The following is a 22,500-nucleotide window of genomic DNA, read 5'->3' as shown; positions in this document are numbered from 1 at the left end:
TTTCCACAAAAATCCCCGGGATGTGGGGCCTGATTGATTGAGAATGTTGCCGTTTAGGAGACGGATGGTTTGATGTGGGGTTTTTTTGCTTCTCGGTTTCTTTTCGGGGGTTTACGTCGTGTAGAAACACCGAGCAACTAGTTAAAAGTACAAATAAAAGACGTTTCCCCATCAATCTCGGTCGTCGGCCCGGTGTAATGTCCTGCTGACCTTCAGGCTGTTAAGGACAGACCTGCGGGATTAAAAACCTTATCCCACACCACCTAAAGGTCATATGTTCCTTATTAAACATCTTTATAGAGGAGGGGAAAAAAGCAATTTCAAGCTTGTCTCTCCCATCGCACTCCGTGGGGCAGAGCCTTGTCGACCGCTGGTCTGAGCAGGGCAGCATGTCCACTGCCTTCTGGAGGTGGTGGGTGTGTGTGTGTTGGGGGGGGGGGGGCGGGATTGCATATGGACTCAAGATCTAAAGACATACGATCTATCAGATGGCTTGGTCTATACATTCTGACCAGTTTCCTGATAATATAGACTTTGGATACCCCTTAGTCCACTGTTCCACTGTTGGCTAGGTGTTTTGTTTCTTCCAAGCCTCGACTTGTGTTTATAATGTATGAGCTCTGGGGTGTTGCCATGATTTTCTGAGAAATATAGCTCTCAATTAATCATATTTATTCTATGATGCTATGGGCGGTAGTTTCCAGCACATCTTTAATATAATTCTAGTTAAACCACTTTTCTTCCCTTTATGATGGATAAGAGACAAATCTGTTGCATATCTATTCTTCTGTTCTGACGCCCTGATTAAATCATGAGTCTTATACTTCAAACGATGACAACCCATAAGCTGGCTGCAGATGTTTTAAACGAAACACATGGAGGCCTCGGTGCTGACAATACCCTGTTGAGGTGTCAGTGACACAGATAATACAAAACATCGCTGCTGCTGCTGCTGCTGCTGCGGTGGCTGAGTTTGTGTTCAGGGCGGTAATGTCAGACTAGCCCTGTTTTCGTTGCTCCAATACAGCAGTTAGAGGGCAGCTCTGTCTACGGGCCGCCATGTTGGTGTTTAAATGTTAATTTAAGGCAAGGTCGTTTGTGTTCACGTGTTAACAGGTCATATGGTGCTCATCGTCTGTGTGTCCAAAACAACATATGTATTAAAACTGGACTGTCGCCACACAAATATTCAAGATAATAGCTGCTATAACTGCTACCGCAGTTTATCTTCTCAAATTAATAAGAAATTGCTTTTGTTTCCAACGAAAAACAAAAATATTATTTAAAAAGCCATGAGGATGGGGCCTGTTGGTGGGATTTCTGAAGGAGTTACCAACTCGGTGGTTCCCAACGGACAACTGAAATAATGTGGCTTTATTATCGTCTCACTACTGCACTGAAGACACTGTACAATTTGTTTGGTTCGGAAGTAGTACCACGTAATTAGGATTAGCAGAACACTCAAACACAGTCCCAAGTTTTCCTTGAAGGCCTTATAAGGAGTATAACACACAGAGTCCCTACAGTGGCAATTGACACTAGAACCGTCTACATAGTTAAACAACACGGCGCCCGGGAAATGACCACGGAAATCTCCACAAAAGAAGTGGATCATCCATTTCCCCTGCCCCCTTTCAAAAAGTCTGCCCCTGAAAAGCCATAACACACAGCCACAATGACGTTAAATTGCCAAACAGTCACTACATTTCATTGTTCTTCTCCAAAAATAACATCAATCCACCACAAGATTCAAAAGTAGTCCAGGAGTAACTCTTTTGGAGACGAGGCATCATGGGAAATGTAGTCTTTATTCAAGGAAAGTGACTGCTTTTGAAAAAATCCTTGCAGGGCCTTTCTAGAGGCCGGGCCGAATGACAGGGCAGCGTTAACCACGTGGCACAGCCACGCCTTAGCCTCATCTCCTATAGGTCAAGAGACGCCGTCGATTAAGTCGTAATTAGCATTGGGTTTGAGGACATTCAGTTACTTTAAAAAAAACAATTTGGTATTTCAGCTCGCCTCGCTTCGGCGAATGCATGAAGCTGTCCGGACGTAAATGATACATGTGTGAATATATATATATATATATATATAAACATTTATATATATAAGTGTGATGGACAGCGTGTGTGGCAACAGCTTCACGTACGTCGTTAGCGACATTAGCCCCTTATCAACAGAGCAGTTTCCCGGCTGCAACAGACCTCTGACGGTATCGTGTTGCGATACCGTCGGGGGGGGGGGGGGGGGGGGATCGGAGCAATGAGAACGAAGCTAACCTAATCACCACGTTGACTTAATATCGTCAAGCCCCAACGGAAAATAATAACAGTGTGATGTCGACATCAACACTGTTGCTCAGGGAACGCCGTAGATAGCCAATCAGTAGGAGTAGCGGCCTGTTACGCACATCTGGAAGGTCGCCCAGCTGTGGAGATAAGAGGCTAAGTCCGCGTCGGAAGAGGATTCGCTCGGACGGTAGGAATCCTTCAGAATGAGGAAAACGGAGTAGAAAGAGGGACAACGAAACTGAAAAGAAGAGTAACTGTACAGCGTATTGTTTCGTATTACCGTAAGTACCACAAGCTAAGGTATAAGACAATTCGCAGCATCGTAGCGTCCCATGAATACTGTAAGATACATCGGCAAATCTGGAGGTTTACAAAAAAAAATGCTTTGCCTTCCTGCTGTGTGATCGTCACAGTCAGCCTCGGAGAGGAACAAAAAATCAAAACAACAGAAACAATATATTGTCAGGTAATATAGATATATTTGGGCTCCACATTACACCCCTATACACAAAAATGTCTTGCCACAAAGTCTTTCTTTGTGAGGGGCCGTTTCGCCCGCTGTGGACATAACTAACACTGACAGGACACACATCTGTCTACATCTGCTCACGAGGGGGGGTCGGCAATGAAAGGTCAAGGTTTTGTGGGGAGGGGGGGGGGGGGGGGGGGTTATTCCAACCACAACCAATAGCGTGACAGTGGCACCCGCGGCCGTTGCCTGCGTCCTCCCCTTCATCCGCTCTGCCACTCAACCCAGAAAAAGTAGACGATGCCCATCTCGGCACGTAGGTAAGAGTGCGTTCGTTTGCGTTCGTCAAACGTCAAAACGTCAAACCCCTCGGTGGTACCATCCCCCCTCTCCCCCTCTCCGGCCCCCTCCTCCTCTCTCGCCCACTGCCGCTGGTTCAGCGTCCGCCGTTAAGAGTCCCTGTCGCTGTCGTCGGCGCCGTACATGTCCGCCAGCTTCTTGAACCTTGGCCCCCACTCGCTCAGGTAGTTGTAGTCCTGGTCGCCGTCGGTGGTCACCGACTCCAGCGAGCTCAGGGACTCGGCCACCGAGCCGCTGCCCTCGTAGGCGTAGGTGGCCAGCGAGTCGTAGGGCGGCGCCGTGGGATCCCCGTCGTTGTCCTGCAGCCGCTGGCTGATGAACTCCCGGACGTCCCCGTTGTGGCCGTGGCCGGGGTCGCAGGCGGGCGGCGGCGGCGGCACGGGGCGGCGCACCGGCGGGTAGAAGGGCTCGGGGGCGATGTCCCGGCGCTGCTTGCTCTCCTCGATGGCCTCGGGGTTGCGCAGCGTGCCGATGTCGAAGGCCTGGGTGTCCTCCTCGCCGCCACCCTCGTCGTTGTAGCTCACCACGTTGTCGCGCACGTCCTCCTTGGAGATGATCAGGGGCTCCTTCTTCCTCTGCCTCCGCAGGGTGGCGAACAGAACCACGATCACTGGTAGGGGGGGTAGAGGAGCACAGAGTCAGAGATGGGTTAGGAAGAGGCGAACAGAACCACGATCACTGGGAGGGAGAGTAGAGGAGCACAGAGTCAGAGATGGGTTAGGAAGACGGAACAGAACCAGGATCACTGGGAGGGAGAGTAGAGGAGCACAGAGTCAGAGATGGGTTAGGAGGAGGCGAACAGAACCACGATCACTGGGAGGGAGAGTAGAGGAGCACAGAGTCATAGATGGGTTAGGAAGAGGCGAACAGAACCAGGATCACTGGGAGGGAGAGTAGAGGAGCACAGAGTCATAGATGGGTTAGGAGGACGGAACAGAACCACGATCACTGGGAGGGAGAGTAGAGGAGCACAGAGTCATAGATGGGTTAGGAAGAGGCGAACAGAACCACGATCACTGGTAGGGAGAGTAGAAGAGCACAGAGTCAGAGATGGGTTAGGAAGAGGCGAACAGAACCATGATCACTGGGAGGGAGAGTAGAGGAGCACAGAGTCAGAGATGGGTTAGGAGGACGGAACAGAACCACGATCACTGGGAGGGAGAGTAGAGGAGCACAGAGTCAGAGATGGGTTAGGAGGAGGCGAACAGAACCAGGATCACTGGGAGGGAGAGTAGAGGAGCACAGAGTCAGAGATGGGTTAGGAAGAGGCGAACAGAACCAGGATCACTGGGAGGGAGAGTAGAGGAGCACAGAGTCAGAGATGGGTTAGGAAGAGGCGAACAGAACCAGGATCACTGGGAGGGAGAGTAGAGGAGCACAGAGTCAGAGATGGGTTAGGAGGACGGAACAGAACCACGATCACTGGGAGGGAGAGTAGAGGAGCACAGAGTCAGAGATGGGTTAGGAAGAGGCGAACAGAACCACGATCACTGGGAGGGAGAGTAGAGGAGCACAGAGTCAGAGATGGGTTAGAAGGAGGCGAACAGAACCAGGATCACTGGGAGGGAGAGTAGAAGAGCACAGAGTCAGAGATGGGTTAGGAGGACGGAACAGAACCAGGATCACTGGGAGGGAGAGTAGAGGAGCACAGAGTCATAGATGGGTTAGGAAGAGGCGAACAGAACCACGATCACTGGGAGGGAGAGTAGAGGAGCACAGAGTCAGAGATGGGTTAGGAAGAGGCGAACAGAACCACGATCACTGGGAGGGAGAGTAGAGGAGCACAGAGTCATAGATGGGTTAGGAAGAGGCGAACAGAACCACGATCACTGGGAGGGAGAGTAGAGGAGCACAGAGTCATAGATGGGTTAGGAAGAGGCGAACAGAACCATGATCACTGGGAGGGAGAGTAGAGGAGCACAGAGTCAGAGATGGGTTAGGAAGACGGAACAGAACCAGGATCACTGGGAGGGAGAGTAGAGGAGCACAGAGTCATAGATGGGTTAGGAGGACGGAACAGAACCACGATCACTGGGAGGGAGAGTAGAGGAGCACAGAGTCAGAGATGGGTTAGGAAGACGGAACAGAACCAGGATCACTGGGAGGGAGAGTAGAGGAGCACAGAGTCAGATTGGTTAGGAGGACGGAACAGAACCACGATCACTTCTGTGAGGGCACATTGAGGAGCACAGAACAACGATCACTGGAAGGACGAGTAGAGGAGCACAGAGTCAGAGAGATGGTTTAGAAGGTGGGACCAGAACCACGATCACTAAGGGCACAAAGAGGAGCACAGAACAAGGATGACTGTGAAGGCACATAGTGGAGCACAGAGAGGTTAGAAGTAGGCAACAGAACCACGGCCCCTACTGTGAGGGAACTAAGACGGAGGACACAGAACACAGAGAGAGAGGAGCGGCTGTTTGAAAAGCGTCATTACGAAACAAGCAAAACAAAAGCTCAAACACCCCGCCGCTGAACAAAGGAGTTTGTTGTGCTTGTTTCTCTGTGCTCTGTGTCCTTCTCGGCGGTTCTGAGAGCCAGCCTGCGTCCACTGGGACGGACTGATGTGTGAGAGTGTTCACCACCATCTGAGGACTCTGTCCGTCTGTCAGACTGGCACGGCGAACGCGGGGAGACAGCGTTTGGAGTTTCTTGCCGGGCTTCAGAGCGCCCTTCAAATAAACCATCTTGTTCCAACACATATTGTCTAAACAAGAGGTTTTTGAAGGGACGTAGTGGGTTCAAGTCAGTCCATGTGTTTGACTTAAAATACTATACTACCAATAAATAAAGGACGACACCTACCAAGGTGTGCTTAACTGGCCTGATTAACAGTCTCTCTGAGTATACACTCGTGTTCCCCAACCCGTTTGAGCTCCTCTTCCCGTTCTGAGCAGACATTTGTTGTCGCCCCGTCTTCAACAGTTTTTGGTGCTTCTGCCGCCTCACACTTGGTTTGAACCCCATCAACATCTGCCGCTGATATCCTCGTCCCAGTGAACATATGCGTGTGCAGCGCACTCGGCGATTAGTGGCTCTCTGCCGGCTGCCAAACCGGCCGGCTGTTTGTATTTACAGGACCTTAATGCAACCTTTAAAACCGTCCGATTTCAACACAAATGTGCTATTAAATATTGATAGCCTTTAAGTTAGCCAGCATCTAAAGGCATATCAGGTAACCCCAAAGTTGGAGCTCCATGTTGGGGAAACACTCGGCCTATACCCCCCAAGGCAAGTCTAGTCACTTATTGAATGTTGTACATCCTGGCACTCACTAAATAGTACTTAGCAATGCCTGGCATCTTATCCTAGCTATCTCTGTTGTACACAGGGAATGGGTTAACCTAGCGATTGTTAGTGTTTGGCACTTGGTTCTATGAACATCCTTACTGTTCCGACAGCGATATATTTCTGTTTCTCTTTCTTCTGACGAATGGACTTATTGTAATTCACCTTGGATAAAAGCATCTGCTAAAAGCCCTCAATGTAAAGGTAAATATTAGCTCCGCCCACCCCTGCCCAACGACATAGAGGAGCACAGAGAGAGAGATGGGTTAGAAGGAGGGACCAGAACCACGATCACTGGATGGGAGAGTAGAGGAGCACAGAACAACCATCACTGAGGGCAGATAGAGGAGCACAGAAAGAGAGATGGGTTAGAAGGAGGGGACAAAACCATGATCACAGTGAGGGCAGATAGAGGAGCACAGAGAGACTGATGGGTTAGAAGTGGACACAGAGGAGCACAGAACAACGATCACTGAGGGAACATAGATGAGCACAGAACAACGATCACTGAGGGAACATAGATGAGCACAGAACAACGATCACTGAGGGAACATAGAGGAGCACAGAACCACGATCACTGAGGGCACATAGAGGAGCACAGAACCAGGATCACTGGTAGGCCAGATAGAGGAGCGCAGAGAGGGGGACGGTTCCTCACTCAGCAGGATGATGGAGCAGAGCAAGATGGCCACCAGGGCGCCGGTGCTGAGTCCCGCCCTCGCCGCCAGCGCCTCGGCGTTGCACAGCTGCATGTTGCCGTCGCGGTCGCACGTGCACACGCGCACGGTCAGCGTGTTGGTGCTGCTCAGCATGGGGTACTCGCCGTCGGAGATCACCACGGGCACCAGGTACACGCTCCGCTGCAGGCTGAGGTAGCTGTTCCTCCGCGTCAGGATCCACGCCGTGTTGTCTGCAGCGGGGATGAAGTTACTTTCAGTTTGTTTTTTTTAAGGCGTTTTCAAGGTGCTTTTAACGTTGAAACCTTGATGTGAAAGCGTTATTATTATTATTTTTTTGTATTTATTTTTTACTGTAATCAATTCAGTTCAATTTTATTTGTAAAGCCCTTAATCACCATTACAGTCTCAAAGGGTTTAACAGGCCAAATATTTATGACACCCCTCTTTACCCAGGCCCCCACACGGGCAAGAAAAAACTCCCTTGAAATCAGCAAGGAAAAATTATCTTGAGAAGAAACGCATGGTAGGGGATCCCTTCTTCCAGGCCTTCGACCCTATACTCGACCCTTAACAACAACACTATTAACTAACGAAAGGCATTCTTCATTCATCAATGCTATTAACTCACCAATGGCATTGAACAAGCAATCTGAAAACTTTTTCTGCATTTGCGTTAACTTGTTCACGTGAAAGCGTGCTCAGGATAATAATACTCGCTTGTTTATTATTTATAGTGTTTATTGTTTACTCTTGTTGACCCTTAACAACAGCACTACTAACCAACAAAGGCATTCTTCAACCAATGCTATTCACTCATTCTACACAAATCTACAAAGGCTGTGTGACGCCCAAACAACAAACAAACAAACATTTGTTTGAATTTTATTTCAAACCTGACATAAAATAAAACACATTGATGCGTGGGGACGGACGGCGGTAAACAATCCTAACAAACACCGGTGTCAGCGGAGCGTGCCCTCGGCTTCCCCGGGCGCATTAACGCCGTCGACCACACGGCGGGGCTCACCTTTGTTGTCACGCACAGAGAAGTTGGCCTTGCCCGAGGCCTCCGGCGCCAGGCTGAAGACGAAGCGGTGCCCTCCTATGGGGTTGTCTGGGTCGCTGGCACTCACCGTCTGTATCCTCTAGAACCAGACACACACACACACAACGTATTCAGGATGAGTAGTCAACAAGGCCGAAGCCCAGACCTGCCTCTGTGATGATATCGCTCCGAATAGGTTTCATGTTGTAGATTGAGTGTTTTAGCATTCAAAGTGTTGTTTTTGTCGTGCTGGGCGCAGCGCAGGGGGTTTGGGTCAGCGACACAAGGTGGTAAAGTAAGCACCGCATGCAGAAGCTGTTTTCCGGCTCCGCACTCCTTCCTTTAGTTGATAGCGTCTTATATACACGCGCCCATCTCGTACTTTTGAGATGGAACACCATGCGCCTCGAGCAGAAGTGGACCAGGAAAATAGGACAGGATCCAGCACCATTTACTAAGTTAGCGCTAGACGCTTTCATCCGAGGGGACTTAAAGTTAACTTTTCTGTCATTAATGAGCGGGTCATTACTGACAGCACTCAAGGTTGCAGACGTTTGGGGTTTGAGAATCGAGATCCGCTCGTCTGGGAGTGCAACGCGCACACTGCTAGAAGGACCTGAGGACAGATCCAACCCAGACCCTGAGACACGTAAATGACTCATTTAGAGAACGCTTTTCTAAAGATTGGCCACTCAAAGCGCTTTACTTTAATGCCTCACATTCACCTGTTCATGCACACATTCACACGGCGACGGCGGTGTGAACCACGCAAGGCGACAGCCAGCTCGTCAGGAGCAGTCAGGGTGAGGCGTCTCGCTCAGGGACGCCTCGACGCTCAGCTAGGAGGAGCCGGGGTTCGAACCAGCAACCTTCTGGTTACCAGCCAACCCGCTCCACCTCCTGAGCCACGTGCCGCCCTACGTGCGGGGGTCGTACCTGGTTGGCTCGGGCGTTCTCACAGACGAACGTCTCGTAGTTTGTGGCGAAGGTGGGGGCGTTGTCGTTGACGTCCAGGATCCGGATGAAGACGGGGACACGGGTCATCTGGCGAGGGGCGTCTGTGGAGGGGTCAGGGGGGACAGCGGTCAGCTGCGAGGTCGTTTTCAAAGTTCAAAGTTTCAAAGTATTTTGGTTAATATCTTTAAGACTTCTACGTAAAACTGAGCAGAAACTCTTTTTCTCAGGCTGCCTTTGCCTTTTTCTGATCATTTTGTGATTTTTTTTGTCGCAAAAATGTATCGCAAAACCTGAGCTGTTTGTTTAAAACAAACCACCCTAGCGATAACGTTGTCTTCTTGAAATGTCATCATTTGCCGTATTCATGAACCATCTCTGGTAAAAAATGTTGATTTTATTATAGTACAATTTCGCTCATTGATGAAATCACGCTCTGAACACTCTTTTTTTTTCTTTTTCTTTTTTTTTTCAACGACCTTGCTTGTGCTTATCAGGCCGATCTGTGTCTATCCCTACCCCTCTTTGGTTTCACGCAATTCAGGTCCAATCTACACGCCCCCCCCCCCCCCACCCTCTCCATTTTAACCCACTTTCCAACCGGTCTTCAATCTCCGAAATGCCTTTGAATTTACCATCCTGATAAAAGGGCATTTCTTAAATTAGGTAAAAAGCGACACCTCTCTCCCCCCCCGCCTCCTTAACCTCATACCCCAGTTACCCAGCAGTGCCTAATCCCTCAGATGTGGGCGGGGTGCGGTGGAAACAGTAGTGGGGCCTTAGTGAGGGCCAGCTCCCAGGTGGGGGAGTGTCTAATGGTGTCAGGGTTAATCAGAGCGCTGCTAGAAAATACTCCCAAGACCAAAGGAGTAATTGTTTGTAGTAGAAATGTGAAGCGGAAAACATTCAGCCACATGGACATTTGGATATCTGAATGAACCAATTGAGGTTCATTTTTGGGAATAAACCGTTAAACGGTTGAGAAAAACATTCCATGCGTAAATAGAAAAATATTATGTACGGAAAAAGAGTTTAATGCCTGGAATGTAATTTTTATCAAATCTCTGTGGATTCTACTTGATGTAGAAATAATATTAGTCAGAGATTAACCAATTTAGGTTCATTTTTAGAAAAAAAACATTGAAAACGTTTAAACCACTCGTGTGTAATTTAATCCAATCTTTGTCAATTCATCGGAAGTAATCATTGAGACTTGTGCCATTTTACATGTCAAAATTGGCCTGGGTGAATCAGCCAAACCCGCGTGGCGTCAATGCCGGCCGTCCGTAATGAGTAAAAAGTTGTTCTCTGCACTCACTGAACTCGGTGGCGATGATGGAGATGTTGTGCCAGGCGGCCTCCTCTCTGTCCAGCTCCCTCAGGACGAACACTGAGCCGTTGCCCGCGTGCACGTTGAACACTCTGTCCATGTCCGTCCGCCGATCAATGGAGTATCTGCAGAGTGCACGCACACACACACACACACACACACAAACGTGCACACACACATGCACACACATGCACGCACACACACACACAGGCACACGCACATACACACACGCACAAATGTGCACACACATAGACACACATACACATACATACACACACACACACACACAGGTACACAGAGGGAGAGAGAGAGAGAGAGACGTTTCAATCATGCGGGCGAGTCAGATAGGGAGGCTAGGAGGCGCGGAGGGAAAGTTCAGCACAGCGCCTCCAAGACGCGTGCAGGACGGGTTTAGACCCGTCACTGTGGGGAACTTCTTCAGCCCAAAATAAACAAGTCCTCCAGAATAGACTGTGGGCTCCAGCGGGGAGAGACAATGTGTTTGGAGTTGCCTCACAAACAAACGCACACACACACATACACACACACACACAGACAAACACAATCACGATCACGAGTTGAGACATACACACACACACACACACGCACACCTTGAAACAAGCACACATACACATGCACAACGACACACACCTTGACACACAAGTTCAGACATACACACAAACACGTTAACACATGTGTGCATGGAGACACACACACACACACGGGGATGCACATGCTCCATCTGTGTGCAATCAATACACACGCATGCACGCAGGCTAGAAAATGTGCACAGCTGACATAGTCACGTGCACATAGACACAGGCACAAACACACACAGAAATCCATATGTCAGCACAAAACAAATTCTAACTATGCATATATATATATATATATATACTGTACAAGTAAACACAGGCATGCAACCACAAATTCAAACACGTATACATAAGCAAACACATGTACATGCATTCACACTGACTGACGCAAAAACACATGCACACACACGCACACACACACACACACACACACACACGGGAGCCAACAGGTTATCCAGTGGTAATGTTTTCCTGTGTTTGCTGGACTGGCGATGCATCAGGGTGATTAATGGAGTCGCAGGCGACAGGGGGGCCAGCCGGAGAGGACACACACCCCGTCGGGGAGAGCATGAGCGAGGGCTCTCTCCGCACCGCTGCGCCTCCACCCGCCAACACCCCCAGCACTCTCTCCACCTCCGGCAGCTTCCTGGCACGCGCACCCCCCTCTTCGTCTCCTCGCCCAGATCCCTCCCACCAACCCCCCCACACACACACACACACACACACACACACACACACACCCCTTCACCGCATCGACCGTTTTACTATCTTTATCAAAACAGCCCCATCCTCCTCCTCCTCCTCCTCCTCCTCCTCCTCCTCCTCTCCTCCCCACTGGGTAGCTCTGGCGTGTCCATGTATCTACCACCAGCCTCTCAGAGAGGCTCAGCCTCTCCTCTCTCTCCTCCTTCGGTCTCTCTCTCCTCCTCTCTGTCTCCTTATCCTCTTATCTCTCCCTGCTCTCTCTCCTTCGTCCTCTCTGTCCTCCTCCTCCTCTTGCTCGACCCTCCGTCTCCATCGCCGCCAGGCATAGCCCCTCCTCGTTCGCCCTTTTCCCCCCTCTGTCCCTCTCTCTAGCTCTCTCCTCCACCTCCCTCCTGCATCTCCTCCTCCACTGCTGCTTACAGAATGCTGTCCTCCTCCTCCTCTCTCTCTCTCTCTCTCTCTGTCTCTCTGTCTCTCTGTCTCTCTCTCTCTCTCTCTCTCTCTCTCTCTCTCTCTCTCTCTCTCTCTCTCTCTCTCGTCTCCTCTAGCATCTCCTCTCGCTCTCTCTTCCTCCACCACCACCACCACCGCCATCCGAGCCAGACCCAGTCTCTCCCCTCTCTCTCCTCCTCCACCTCCACCAGCACCCCCAGCCATACCCAGCCTCTGTTGTCCTCCTCCAGTGTAGCTGAACCCGGTAGATCGTTTGCGCCTGGCGGGCTTGCTAATTACCTTCCTCATATTCTGCTGGAATCACTCGTCCCCTGATTAACGACCAGGAAATAACGGTTTAACCGTGTGTCCCGTGTCCTGTGTGTGTGTGTGTGTGTGTGTGTGCCTGTGCCTGTGTGTTTGTATGTGTGTGGGTTCGCATTTGGGTGCACGACTCCAGTCGTGCACAATGGGAGCATGGGCATTCTGTGTGCCGGTAGGCAGGCAGACAGACCGGTACACCGCTCAATAACTTCAGCAGGTCCGAATGCAACAATTGCACAGGCTTATGACAGGTCTGCCACAGCCATAGATACCAGCTGAAAATATCATACATAATAGATGAGTTATGGGGTTATAGCAGCAGGGGTGAAATAAGTCCAAGGGCCAGGCTATGGACTCAGAGGGGAGGAGTTTGAATGTTTGATGGCCACAGGCAGGAATTACCCCCTGTTGCGCTCCGCAGTGCAACTCAGTGGAATGACATTTCCATTTCCATTTAGGGCCTTTAGCTGACACTTTTATCCAAAGCGACGCACATTCACACACCGACGGCTGAGTCAACGTCGCAAGGCGACAGCCAGCTCGTCGGGAGCAGTCGGGGGGAGGTGTCTTGCTCAGGGACATCTCGACACTCGAACTAGCAACCTTCCGGTTACAAGTCAACCCTACTGAGCTACTGCAGGCCCCTACACAAGCTCTGAATATCCTCCTCTGCTTGACCAGCATGTCTACGAGCTGTTGGGAGTCATCGTCCGAGATGACACACGACTTGGGCGGCCTGCTCCTCTCTGACGCCCCCGCCACCGCCGGAGAGTCCAGCTCCAACGCTGCGTCATCGGCCTCGCGGGTGAGTTTGTTTCGTGAGTTGGCATCCGCAACTCTCAACCTGCTGCCTCCGGACACCGCAGGACAAAGAACAGCACCGGCAACCGAAGACACTATTGAAGAACAGTTTAAGATTGTTGTCCCTTTCCCATTTGCCAACTCCTCTGTCGGACTGAAACCACTGAAGGTCTTCATGCCACTCCAGACCAGACTTATATACTGTCGTACTGCTAGTCTCTCTCATGTTGTTGTGCTGGTGTCTCCACTCGAGTCCCAGACTTCTTCTCTTGAGCCTGTCTGATATTCCCTCTCATGTCCCGTTGCATCGTCCTCCCCTCCTCACTATTACCAGTTCTAAAGGCCCTCTACTCTGCATTCAAGAGGCCTGCATGTCCCTCGTTACCCTGGCTTGTTATTGGAACAACAATGGATGGTCCTCGCTGGGACACGGCGGTCCACACAGAAGTGGATGTTATATGATACACATCCTCAGCCCATCAAAGCATCAATGTCCTCCCCGTGCTGCGGCTCCCAGAGTGCGTGCCGGTCTGCCACCTCTAACAGCCTCATGGGCGTCTCACGGGTCTCTCCCGACCACCTCCTCCCTGCAGAACGGACCCTTCACCAGAGGCACATCGCAGGGGTGGATGTGTACCAGGCTGCGGTGTGACCTCCCCCGTTGGGGGATCCTGTGCATCCTTAATGTTGGCATACATCGAGTCCCCGGGCTCCGCTTCTCCCTGGCAGGACAGCTCACACACTGGGCGAGGTCGGGCAGGGTTGTTGCCATGGTGACGTGGTCCAAGCCACCGAACACTGGGTTGTGACGAGGGGATTCTGGGCCGCTTGGGTCTTGAGTTGAGCTACGAGCCACGGTAACAGGAACCGCGGGTCGCGCCATCTGCCGTCAACTACAACAACAAGCTCCTGCCTGTATGCTGATCGCGCTCGGTGCAGACGCATTCGATCCCCGACGGTCCGGAAAGCCACGTAAACGTGGTCGGGTATATCCCGGGGTAATCTCCCGCTGGCCCTGGTGAGCGGGGAGGAGATGCAGCTTGTGTACGGCTTGTATCTCCTCCTCTAAATAAGTCTCTGTTGTCTCTCACTCTCTCTCCCGATCTCCGCTTTGTTCCGGTTCCTCCTCTGTGTCCTTCCGGAGAGTTCCGCGCGGACGTCGGCGGTGGTTCTGGATGAACAACGCCAGCCTTGGCGCCGCGGCCGCCCGCTCCCCGGAGGGTCTCGCGCGGCCACGGGGCTGCGGACGACAGCGGCTGCGTGACGGCGGCGCGGATGAATGGAAGCGGTAATTCCACTGTCACAAAAAAACACAGAGCAGGACTCTCTCCCCACCACTGGCCTGATTTGGAGAGGCTGCAGATTAAATAAGGAACAAGCAAACAACTGAACAAGTGTGATAAAAGAAGAGAGTTAAAAGTCAGAGGAAAAAGTGTGTGTGTGTGTGTGTGTGTGTGTGTGTGTGTGTGTGTGTGTGTGTGTGTGTGTGTGTGTGTGTGTGTGTGTGTGTGTGTGTGTGTGTGTGTTTGCACGCTATTAAGCTGGGTCATTATGTGTGTTGGTTGTGTGTGTGTGTGTTCAGTGTGGTTGGCTTTTGTGGGGGAGTAGTTTGAATGTGGTTACATCATGTGTGTGTGTGTTTGTGTGTAGGTGCCGTTGTCTGTGTGCAGGTGCTTGCATGATGTTATGCCCGCCAGAGGTGGTGGTGGTGGTGGTGGTGGAGGTGGTGATGGTCACACAGGTTGCCAGTGCTGTATAATTGTATCCTCCTTAAAAAGAATACAACATGGCACCAGCACCATGAACACCAGGCTGTCCACAATCTGTCACACTCTGTTTTACACTTGTGTGTGTACTTGTGTGTATGTGCTTGTGTGTGTGTGCATGTGCGTATAGCAGGGGATTCATTAACGTGCTCCCTGGAGTACCATGTGTGTGTGTGTATCTGTGTCAGTTACACACATGCATGCATGTCTGCACACTTGCAACCTCTAGAGTTTGAGAGTGCGTGGAGGATGGACTTTGGTGTCTGTCGTGGAGGTAGGGTGGGAGGGGGGAGGGGGGTAGTGCTCGCGCACAGACAGATAACAATCACTGGATCTCAGCAGACCTCCCCTAACAACCCTTAGGTCTTAGCTACACCCTCTCCCCCCCCCCCCCCCCTCATGCCCAACCCTGTCTCCTCCCCCTCCTCTCTGGCTGTAAATGCCAGCGGGTAGGTACCGCACGGATGATGGGTGATAAAAGAGAATGATATCATATTTGACACCCGCAATAAAGTACTGGAACTTCAACCTTGAGAATCAACTCCCGGCGTGGCTCGTAAAAAATGAAGAAAGTCTCTTAGTACGAGGACCGCAGGCCCAACCTCGCCCGCCCTTTTCCTTTTGAGTGCCGCTTGGGCCGTGGCGAAACGACGGCGGTGGCATTGATTGTGTTATCTCGCTGAACTATGGTATGCTAATGAAGCGCTGGTTTTATTTCCAGGGAGTACACTGCGTAAATGTCTCCGGAATCCAGGTTGTACCGAGGGGGGGCTAGTGCCCTCTTTGCAAGGGCGCGTTTTAGAGGGACCGGGATGGGAGGCTCGCTGACATTCAGGACAAACTCCAGAAAGCGTGGGTTTCGAGTTTGGGGTTTTGGGACGGGATATCCGCCCGGTTTTTCATCCACTTTCAGCTGAAAGGAGCTGGGTTTGATGCTCGATGACATTCAAGCCAAACTCAAAAGGAGGTGAGTTTGGGGTTTAAGGATGGGATATTGTAGTTGTTCCTACAGACTTCCAGCCGAGTTTAGCTGGGTTTGAGACTCGATGACATTCAAGCCAAACTTGTGTTGATTTTTGAGTTTGGGGTTTTAGGATGTGATATAGTAGTTATTCCTTCCGATTTCCAACCGAGACCAGCTTGGTTTGACACTCGATGACATTCAAGCCAGATTTGTGTTGAGTTTCGAGTTTCAAGGTTTGAGGATGGGATATCGTAGTGTTTTTTCCCCGACTTCCAAACGAGAGGAGCTGGGTTTGACACTCGATGACATTCAAGCCAAACTTGTGTTGAGTTTCAAGTTTGGGGTTTTAGGATGTGATATCGTAGTTGTTTTTCCCTCAATTTCCAAACGAGAGAAGCTGGGTTTAATCTCCCCCCCCCATCCATGTTCTCGGTTTACCTGGAGGCATCCTTCAGCGAGATAACCTTCACCCCCTACCTGCTCCTTAACGACGTGAGGCTACATAATCGGCGTCGCTTTGGATAAAAGCGTCTGCTAAACGACCGTTGCAACCATCTTCCTGCAAATGGAAAACCCAGGAACGTTGAGCAATTGTTGATTTTCAGGAGGGGGGGTTCTTTCAATTCCGTCGGGCCCTCCCGCTGTGCGTTGATACCTTCCAGAACATTCGCACTCCTTCTCAACGCCATAATCCGCCACGAATGCTACTTTCATCCCGGTGTTCGCCCCCCCCACCCCCCTCTCCTCCGGAATACTGTCATCCATGTCAAATTCAGCCAACTTTATTTGTGAAGCCCCTGTGTTGTGAATCCAATCTCGAAAGGGCTCGACGGGGCCCTGGGTCGGATGGGCCCCCCCCCCCCAGCGTAAGACCCCCTGAGAAAGGGCCAGGAAAAAAAATTAAAATGAGAACACATAAGAGGGATCCTTCCCCGGGAGATGTCTCGGAGTACAATAGGTGCCGGGGGGCAGACAGCAGACACAACGAGTTAAACCTCTTTTACATTACTCTTCCTGCATCGCTCTGCCTCAATACCAGCTCCTTCTTTTTTTCTTTTTTTTCACCCCACTTCAGACGGGATTGGTGGAAAAAAGAAAGAAATCTATTTGTTCCCTCGCAGCCACGCGGCTCATGCTCTTAGCCGGATCAAATCCATCCTCTTTTGACTTCCCAGCGGTGGGAGGGGCTTTGGTTTCCAATGACAACAGCACAGTTAACCTCTTTCACGGGGCTGTCATAGCCGGGTTAACAAGTGTGGTGCTTGACAGCCGGGGAGTCTGTTTCATGCCGGTGCGTCGCCATAGACGAGTCGAGTGAAGTCGTTTTTGTGTCCGGAGCTCTGGTGCACCGGGGACGAAGACGCCAGATGAAATCATTTTTTTTGGTGACTTGTGTAACTGACATCAGTTGATCCGGCTGCTGCACACGCGCACGCACACGCACACGCGCAAACACACACACACACACACACACACACACACACACACACACACACACACACACACACACACACACACACACACACACACACACCAATCACACACACACTAGTTGCTTCAATATTGATTGTAGGCTGGAAGTTGCTTCGGTTGAAAGCATCTGCTGTAAGTAAATCCATGTAAATATCCAGATGTAAATCCAAATGTAAATTGAATTTGCCTAACCTGCCTGTGTGTTTTGAGGCAGGCAGACACAAGCTAAATCGAGGGGGAGAATACAAATAGTTAATCAAAGTCCTAAGGCCAGGATTCAAATCAAGATCTCTGTAACTACAAGGCAACAGCGCTCCACCCAGCTACACCCAAATCCTTTAATCCTGTCAATCTTGGTCCACCGGAGATCAGGTGGTTCCAGATGAATCCAGGCGAAACCAGCTCAACAATGTGAAAGCTGGGGTAACCAAATGGAAACCGGTGTAGAGAGATTAAGCTAAACACAACCAGATTAAACCAGACGTAACCAAGGGAGACCAGGTGAAGCTAAACACAACCGGATTAAACCAGACGCAACCAAGTGCAACCTGGTGATGTTAAATACGACCAGGAGGTTACCAAGGGGAACCAGGTGAAGCTTAACGCAACCAGATGCAAGCAGGTGTAACCATGGTTACACGGTAACCATGCAAAACCAAGTGAAACCAGGTGTGACCGGGTTAAGTGAGCTCAAACTGTTTAAACCCAGAACAAGCCATGTGTGAACAAAAGGAAACCAGGTCAAACCAGGTGTGACAAAATAAACCAGTTAAGACCTGCTGTAACGAGGCCAATCCATTTAAAACCAGATCAAACCCCACTGAACCAGATACAACCGGATGTAACCCGTTGACGTGGAAGTCACTCAGCAGACGCTTTCATCCATTTTGAATCCCTGCGTCGGCCGACCGTACCTGACGGGGTTGTGGAGGGCGTCCGGGTCGGAGGCGCTGACGGAGCCGATGACGGTGCTCCTGGCGGCGTCCTCCTTCACCTCCATGACGTAGCTCGGGCGCTCGAACACGGGCGGCTCGTCCACGTCCTCCACCTGCACCTTCACCGTGGCGTCGTCGCGGAACGGCGCGGCGGCGAAGAACCGGGGGTTGAGGTGGACGTTCTCCACCTGCACGCGCAGACTGTACTGCCGCTTCCGCTCAAAGTCCAGGGGCTGGGGGGGGGGGGGGGGGGGGGGGGGGGAGGAGGTGGTGGTGGTGGTGGTGATGGAGACAGAGGACCAGAGTAATGGAGAGGGAAATTGAGAGCAATGGGGGAAAGGATGAGTAGGAGTAGGATTGAGATGGAGGGAGGGATGGAAGGGGAGAGGTGAGAGATGGAGGGAGGGAGGGAGAGATGGGTGAGTGAGAGAGAGATGGTGAGAGATGGAGGGAGGGAGGGAGAGATGGGTGAGTGAGAGAGAGATGGAGAGAGAGGAGAGTTGGCGAGAGAGATTGAAGTGCGGTAGAGAGAGATTGAGGGAGTGAGGGAGAGATGGAGGGAGAGATGGAGGGAGAGATTGAAGTGCGGCAAAGAGATGGAGGGAGAGATTGAAGTGCGTAGAGAGAGAGAAATGATCAAGATGAAGAGAGGTAGAATGAGAGCCAAATGGAGAAGGGGAAGAGAGGGAGACGCGGAAAGAGACATTATTTTAATTCGGTATCAAACAAGTGATGAAAGTGTTCAATTTTACACCAAAAGTAAGAAGCAAGGACTGAAGAAAGTATCAAACAGAATTAAAAGATTAAACATTAAAGGCAAGCCAAAAAAAACATTAGAACATAAGAAATACATGATTACTGTGGATGGATAAATGGACTTATTACAGCGGCCATTAGATTATAATCAATATTCAACCCTTAGGCAGGCTTCAGCCACACTGAGGGAAGGCTAAAGGGAAGGGAGAGGGGTTTAAGGGGGGAGTGGACACATGGACAGACAGATACGGAGATTAAGGATTACATTTATGGATGGTCTGTCCGCAAAGCTATCAGTGGCGGAGCTCTCTCTGGGCTCACTGTGCAAACGGTTTGCAGGCCTGCACTGTGGTTCTTTCTATCTGTGAAAAACCATCCATTCACTGTGACATTCAGTGAAACCACGCGCATTTCACTGGGTCATCCGAGATGAGTTAGTGATTAACATCCCATTAACAAGTATTGTAATTCTGTCGTATCGTAGAAAATCATACCCTATCTAGTTTAGCCTACTTAAGCCTGTTTTAGCATATTGTGTAATATAATACTGCATCTAGTTTAGCCTACTCTAGCCTAGTATAGCATATCGTATAATATCTTACCTTATCTAGTTTAGCCTAGTTTAGCCTATCGTAGAATATCATACTGTAACTAGTTTAGACTACTTTAGCATATCTTAACATGTCGTAGAATATCATACCGTATGTTGTTAACTAGCTTACTTAAGCCTACTTTAGAAGAGTTTGGCCTAGCTCTGCGTAGCATGCGTCACAGCTCTGCACCAGTGAGATGCAGCCAGCCAAGAGCCTAGTCGGGTGGTGTGACAAATTAGCAAAATGTGCAAACAATTTTTTACCCTGAAAGCATCAGAAGGTTTTCTCCACACTTACAAATATCTCACCAATATATCTGCAACTCATCGTGGTCAATCGATACTACGATTCATATTGCCTATGGATTGTTGGCTACCCAATGTCAGCAATCTGCCTGTAGGCATCTTTGTGAGAGATGCCTTGCCCCTTCCCTTTCCTTCATGTCGATTGACCTGATCTATATGCCACCATAAATACTACATTCTGTTGTTTTTCTTCGATCACAATCAAATGTGGAACCAAATAGATCAGTGAAGTAGTAGTTCAGCTCGTCTAACAACCTCCAGGTATTAGACAGTAGATAAAGGATTAGTTTCGATTCGGATAATTCACGTGTATTAATAATTGCACCATTGAAGGCAAAATCTTCTCGGCACCAAAATAGCACTCTGTTGCACTTGGAATGACGTCATTGGAGCAATGCCAGTGACCAATGGCATCGGGCCTCTTCAGTGGGGGGGCAGTAACAGCCATTGGTGTACATTAATCAAATACAGCCATTTTATATTAATATTTGGCCAATTATCACCGGTCCGGAGTCTTCACCTTGCATTCTCAGGAAAAGAAGGCTTGACCTAGGTATGGCCAAAGCTAGAGTCGACAGGGCAACGTGCATCATGGCGGATAGCTTTGAAAAACACACGTATACAGTATTTCTTTGTTAAACTGATAATGATTTCCTTGGGGAACTTATTCCAACCCACTTCTTCAGCCTCACGAAGCCATGCGAGAACACGATACCTGCCAATTAACCTTGATGGTGTGAGGCTCAATTTCCCACGTCCGTCACTGTGAATCACCCCTAGCCTCGTGATGCTTAACGCCGCGGTTAGCTCTGGGTGAAAGTTGTCTGATAGCAACGCTAGGGGAGGCGGAAAGAAAAAGGTTCAAAGAGAGTTTTGTAGGGGAGGCGGAAAGAAAAGGTTCAAAGAGAGTTTTGTATTGTTGTTAAGGTATTTATTTAATTGGTTTTGTTCATTCATTATTTTTTAATGAGTGATACCCGACGTGGCGCTGGCTGGCGGTTCAAGGGAGGTTTAAGCATTCACTAAACTCAAGCTTTTTATCGTTTTTCCTGGTAAGGTAGAAGGCACGGCCTCAGGTTTAGTTTTATATGACACATTCAACGAGGCTTTGTTATCTGCGTAAACCACACAAAGCTGTTCGCAGGCCGAATGAAGGTCGCTTATCCATAGACACCCTGCATACAAAAACAAGATTGATTTGTAAAAACCAACAAAAAGAAAGTAATCACACAAAAACATGTCCTTTGCTTTTTCTTATTCAAGGGTGCTACATCTGAAGTGCCGCTCCTCAATGCCCGAAACAAACCGTGATTAAACATTTCTAGGAATCCACCGTTGCCTGTCCGACGAGAATCGCGTCAGCACAACGGCCTGTGACGTGTGGCTGCGTGGCGTTCACCACTGGGGCCTCCCTGCAGGCGTCCGACTCACGCGTGATTGGTCGACGCGTGCTGTCGATAGGTGATCGGATATCATGAAGGAGCTCTTTTTACCACAGACGGTCTCCATTCTGTTGTTGTTGTTGCGGCTTCCTGTGTACACTTGAGATCCAGCGGGCATTATGAAGGCGTCATAGCGATGCTGACCTCATCTGACCATGGAGATATATATATATATATATATATACACCGATATACACTCTGTAGCACTGAGCCCTGTGATCCTCAAAGCCCGACACATTCGCAGATGGTTAGTGTGTGTTTGGTGTGTGTGCGTTTGTGTGTGTGTCCGTGTGCGTCCGTGTGTATGCTAGGGGGGGGAAAGGTCAAAGGACAGCTTCAAATAGCCCGTGGCAGCGCGACGCCTCGCGCTGGCTTACAGGCAGCGCTCCCAGGCCATCGATAATAACTTGATACGAGCCATCGATTTTTCTCCTCTTTCTTTTTTCCCTCCACTCGGGCGTCTGCTGTTAAGACAAGGGGGTGTGGGGGTGTGGGGGTGTGGGGGTGTGGGGGGGGGGGGGGGGGGGGGGGGGGGGGGGGGACGCTGAGCGATGTCAATCCAGGAAAATGTTGCTGGCGGGGGGTGGGAGGGTGGGGGGGAGACAGACTGGGCGGAGAGAGAGAGAGGGGGGAGGAGGGGGGGAGGCGGGAGCCACTCGTGTTGGACAAGCCCATTTAATTAGCACGGTGGAGCATTAGGGTTGGCGGAGGTAACCCCTCCACATCGCCCCCCCCTCTCCCCCCACATCTCCCCCCTCCTCCCCCCCCTGCACAACACTCCAACATGCCGTCCACCCCGCTCGCGTGAAAGCAGCGGCCAAGGCTCGGGAAAAGAAGGCAATTATGTCTTCTTCTGCTCAATGATGGTATGATGTGGGGGGGGGGGGATCGATTGAACGCAGCGAGAGAGGGACGAAAGAGAGAGAGACGAAAGAGAGAGGGAGATGAAAGAGAGAGAGGCAGAGAGAGAGAGAGAAAGAGAGAGGGA

At 50.3% G+C, this 22,500-nt stretch overlaps 1 protein-coding gene across 1 annotated transcript in view; it reads right to left on the bottom strand.

Annotated features, from left to right (window-relative positions):
- Window positions 1-3,178: 3,178 nt before the first annotated feature.
- LOC130377031 (cadherin-6-like) overlaps window positions 3,179-22,500 on the bottom strand; it is a 136,775-nt gene continuing 117,453 nt past the window's right edge. Inside the window, exons 3-9 of the mRNA XM_056583969.1 lie at window positions 21,890-21,976; window positions 18,396-18,649; window positions 10,409-10,545; window positions 9,073-9,194; window positions 8,119-8,236; window positions 7,070-7,321; window positions 3,179-3,730 (exon numbers count right to left, since the gene is read on the bottom strand). Of these exons, the coding sequence (XP_056439944.1) occupies window positions 3,210-3,730; window positions 7,070-7,321; window positions 8,119-8,236; window positions 9,073-9,194; window positions 10,409-10,545; window positions 18,396-18,649; window positions 21,890-21,976 (1,491 nt within the window). The 3' untranslated portion in view covers window positions 3,179-3,209. The remainder of the gene's footprint in view (window positions 3,731-7,069; window positions 7,322-8,118; window positions 8,237-9,072; window positions 9,195-10,408; window positions 10,546-18,395; window positions 18,650-21,889; window positions 21,977-22,500) is intronic.

This window comes from Gadus chalcogrammus, chromosome 23 (assembly GCF_026213295.1).
Source record: "Gadus chalcogrammus isolate NIFS_2021 chromosome 23, NIFS_Gcha_1.0, whole genome shotgun sequence".
Classification (NCBI taxonomy): domain Eukaryota; kingdom Metazoa; phylum Chordata; class Actinopteri; order Gadiformes; family Gadidae; genus Gadus; species Gadus chalcogrammus.
The sequence above is the reverse complement of the archived record's forward strand: the minus strand, read 5'-3'. Positions and strand labels throughout refer to the sequence as shown.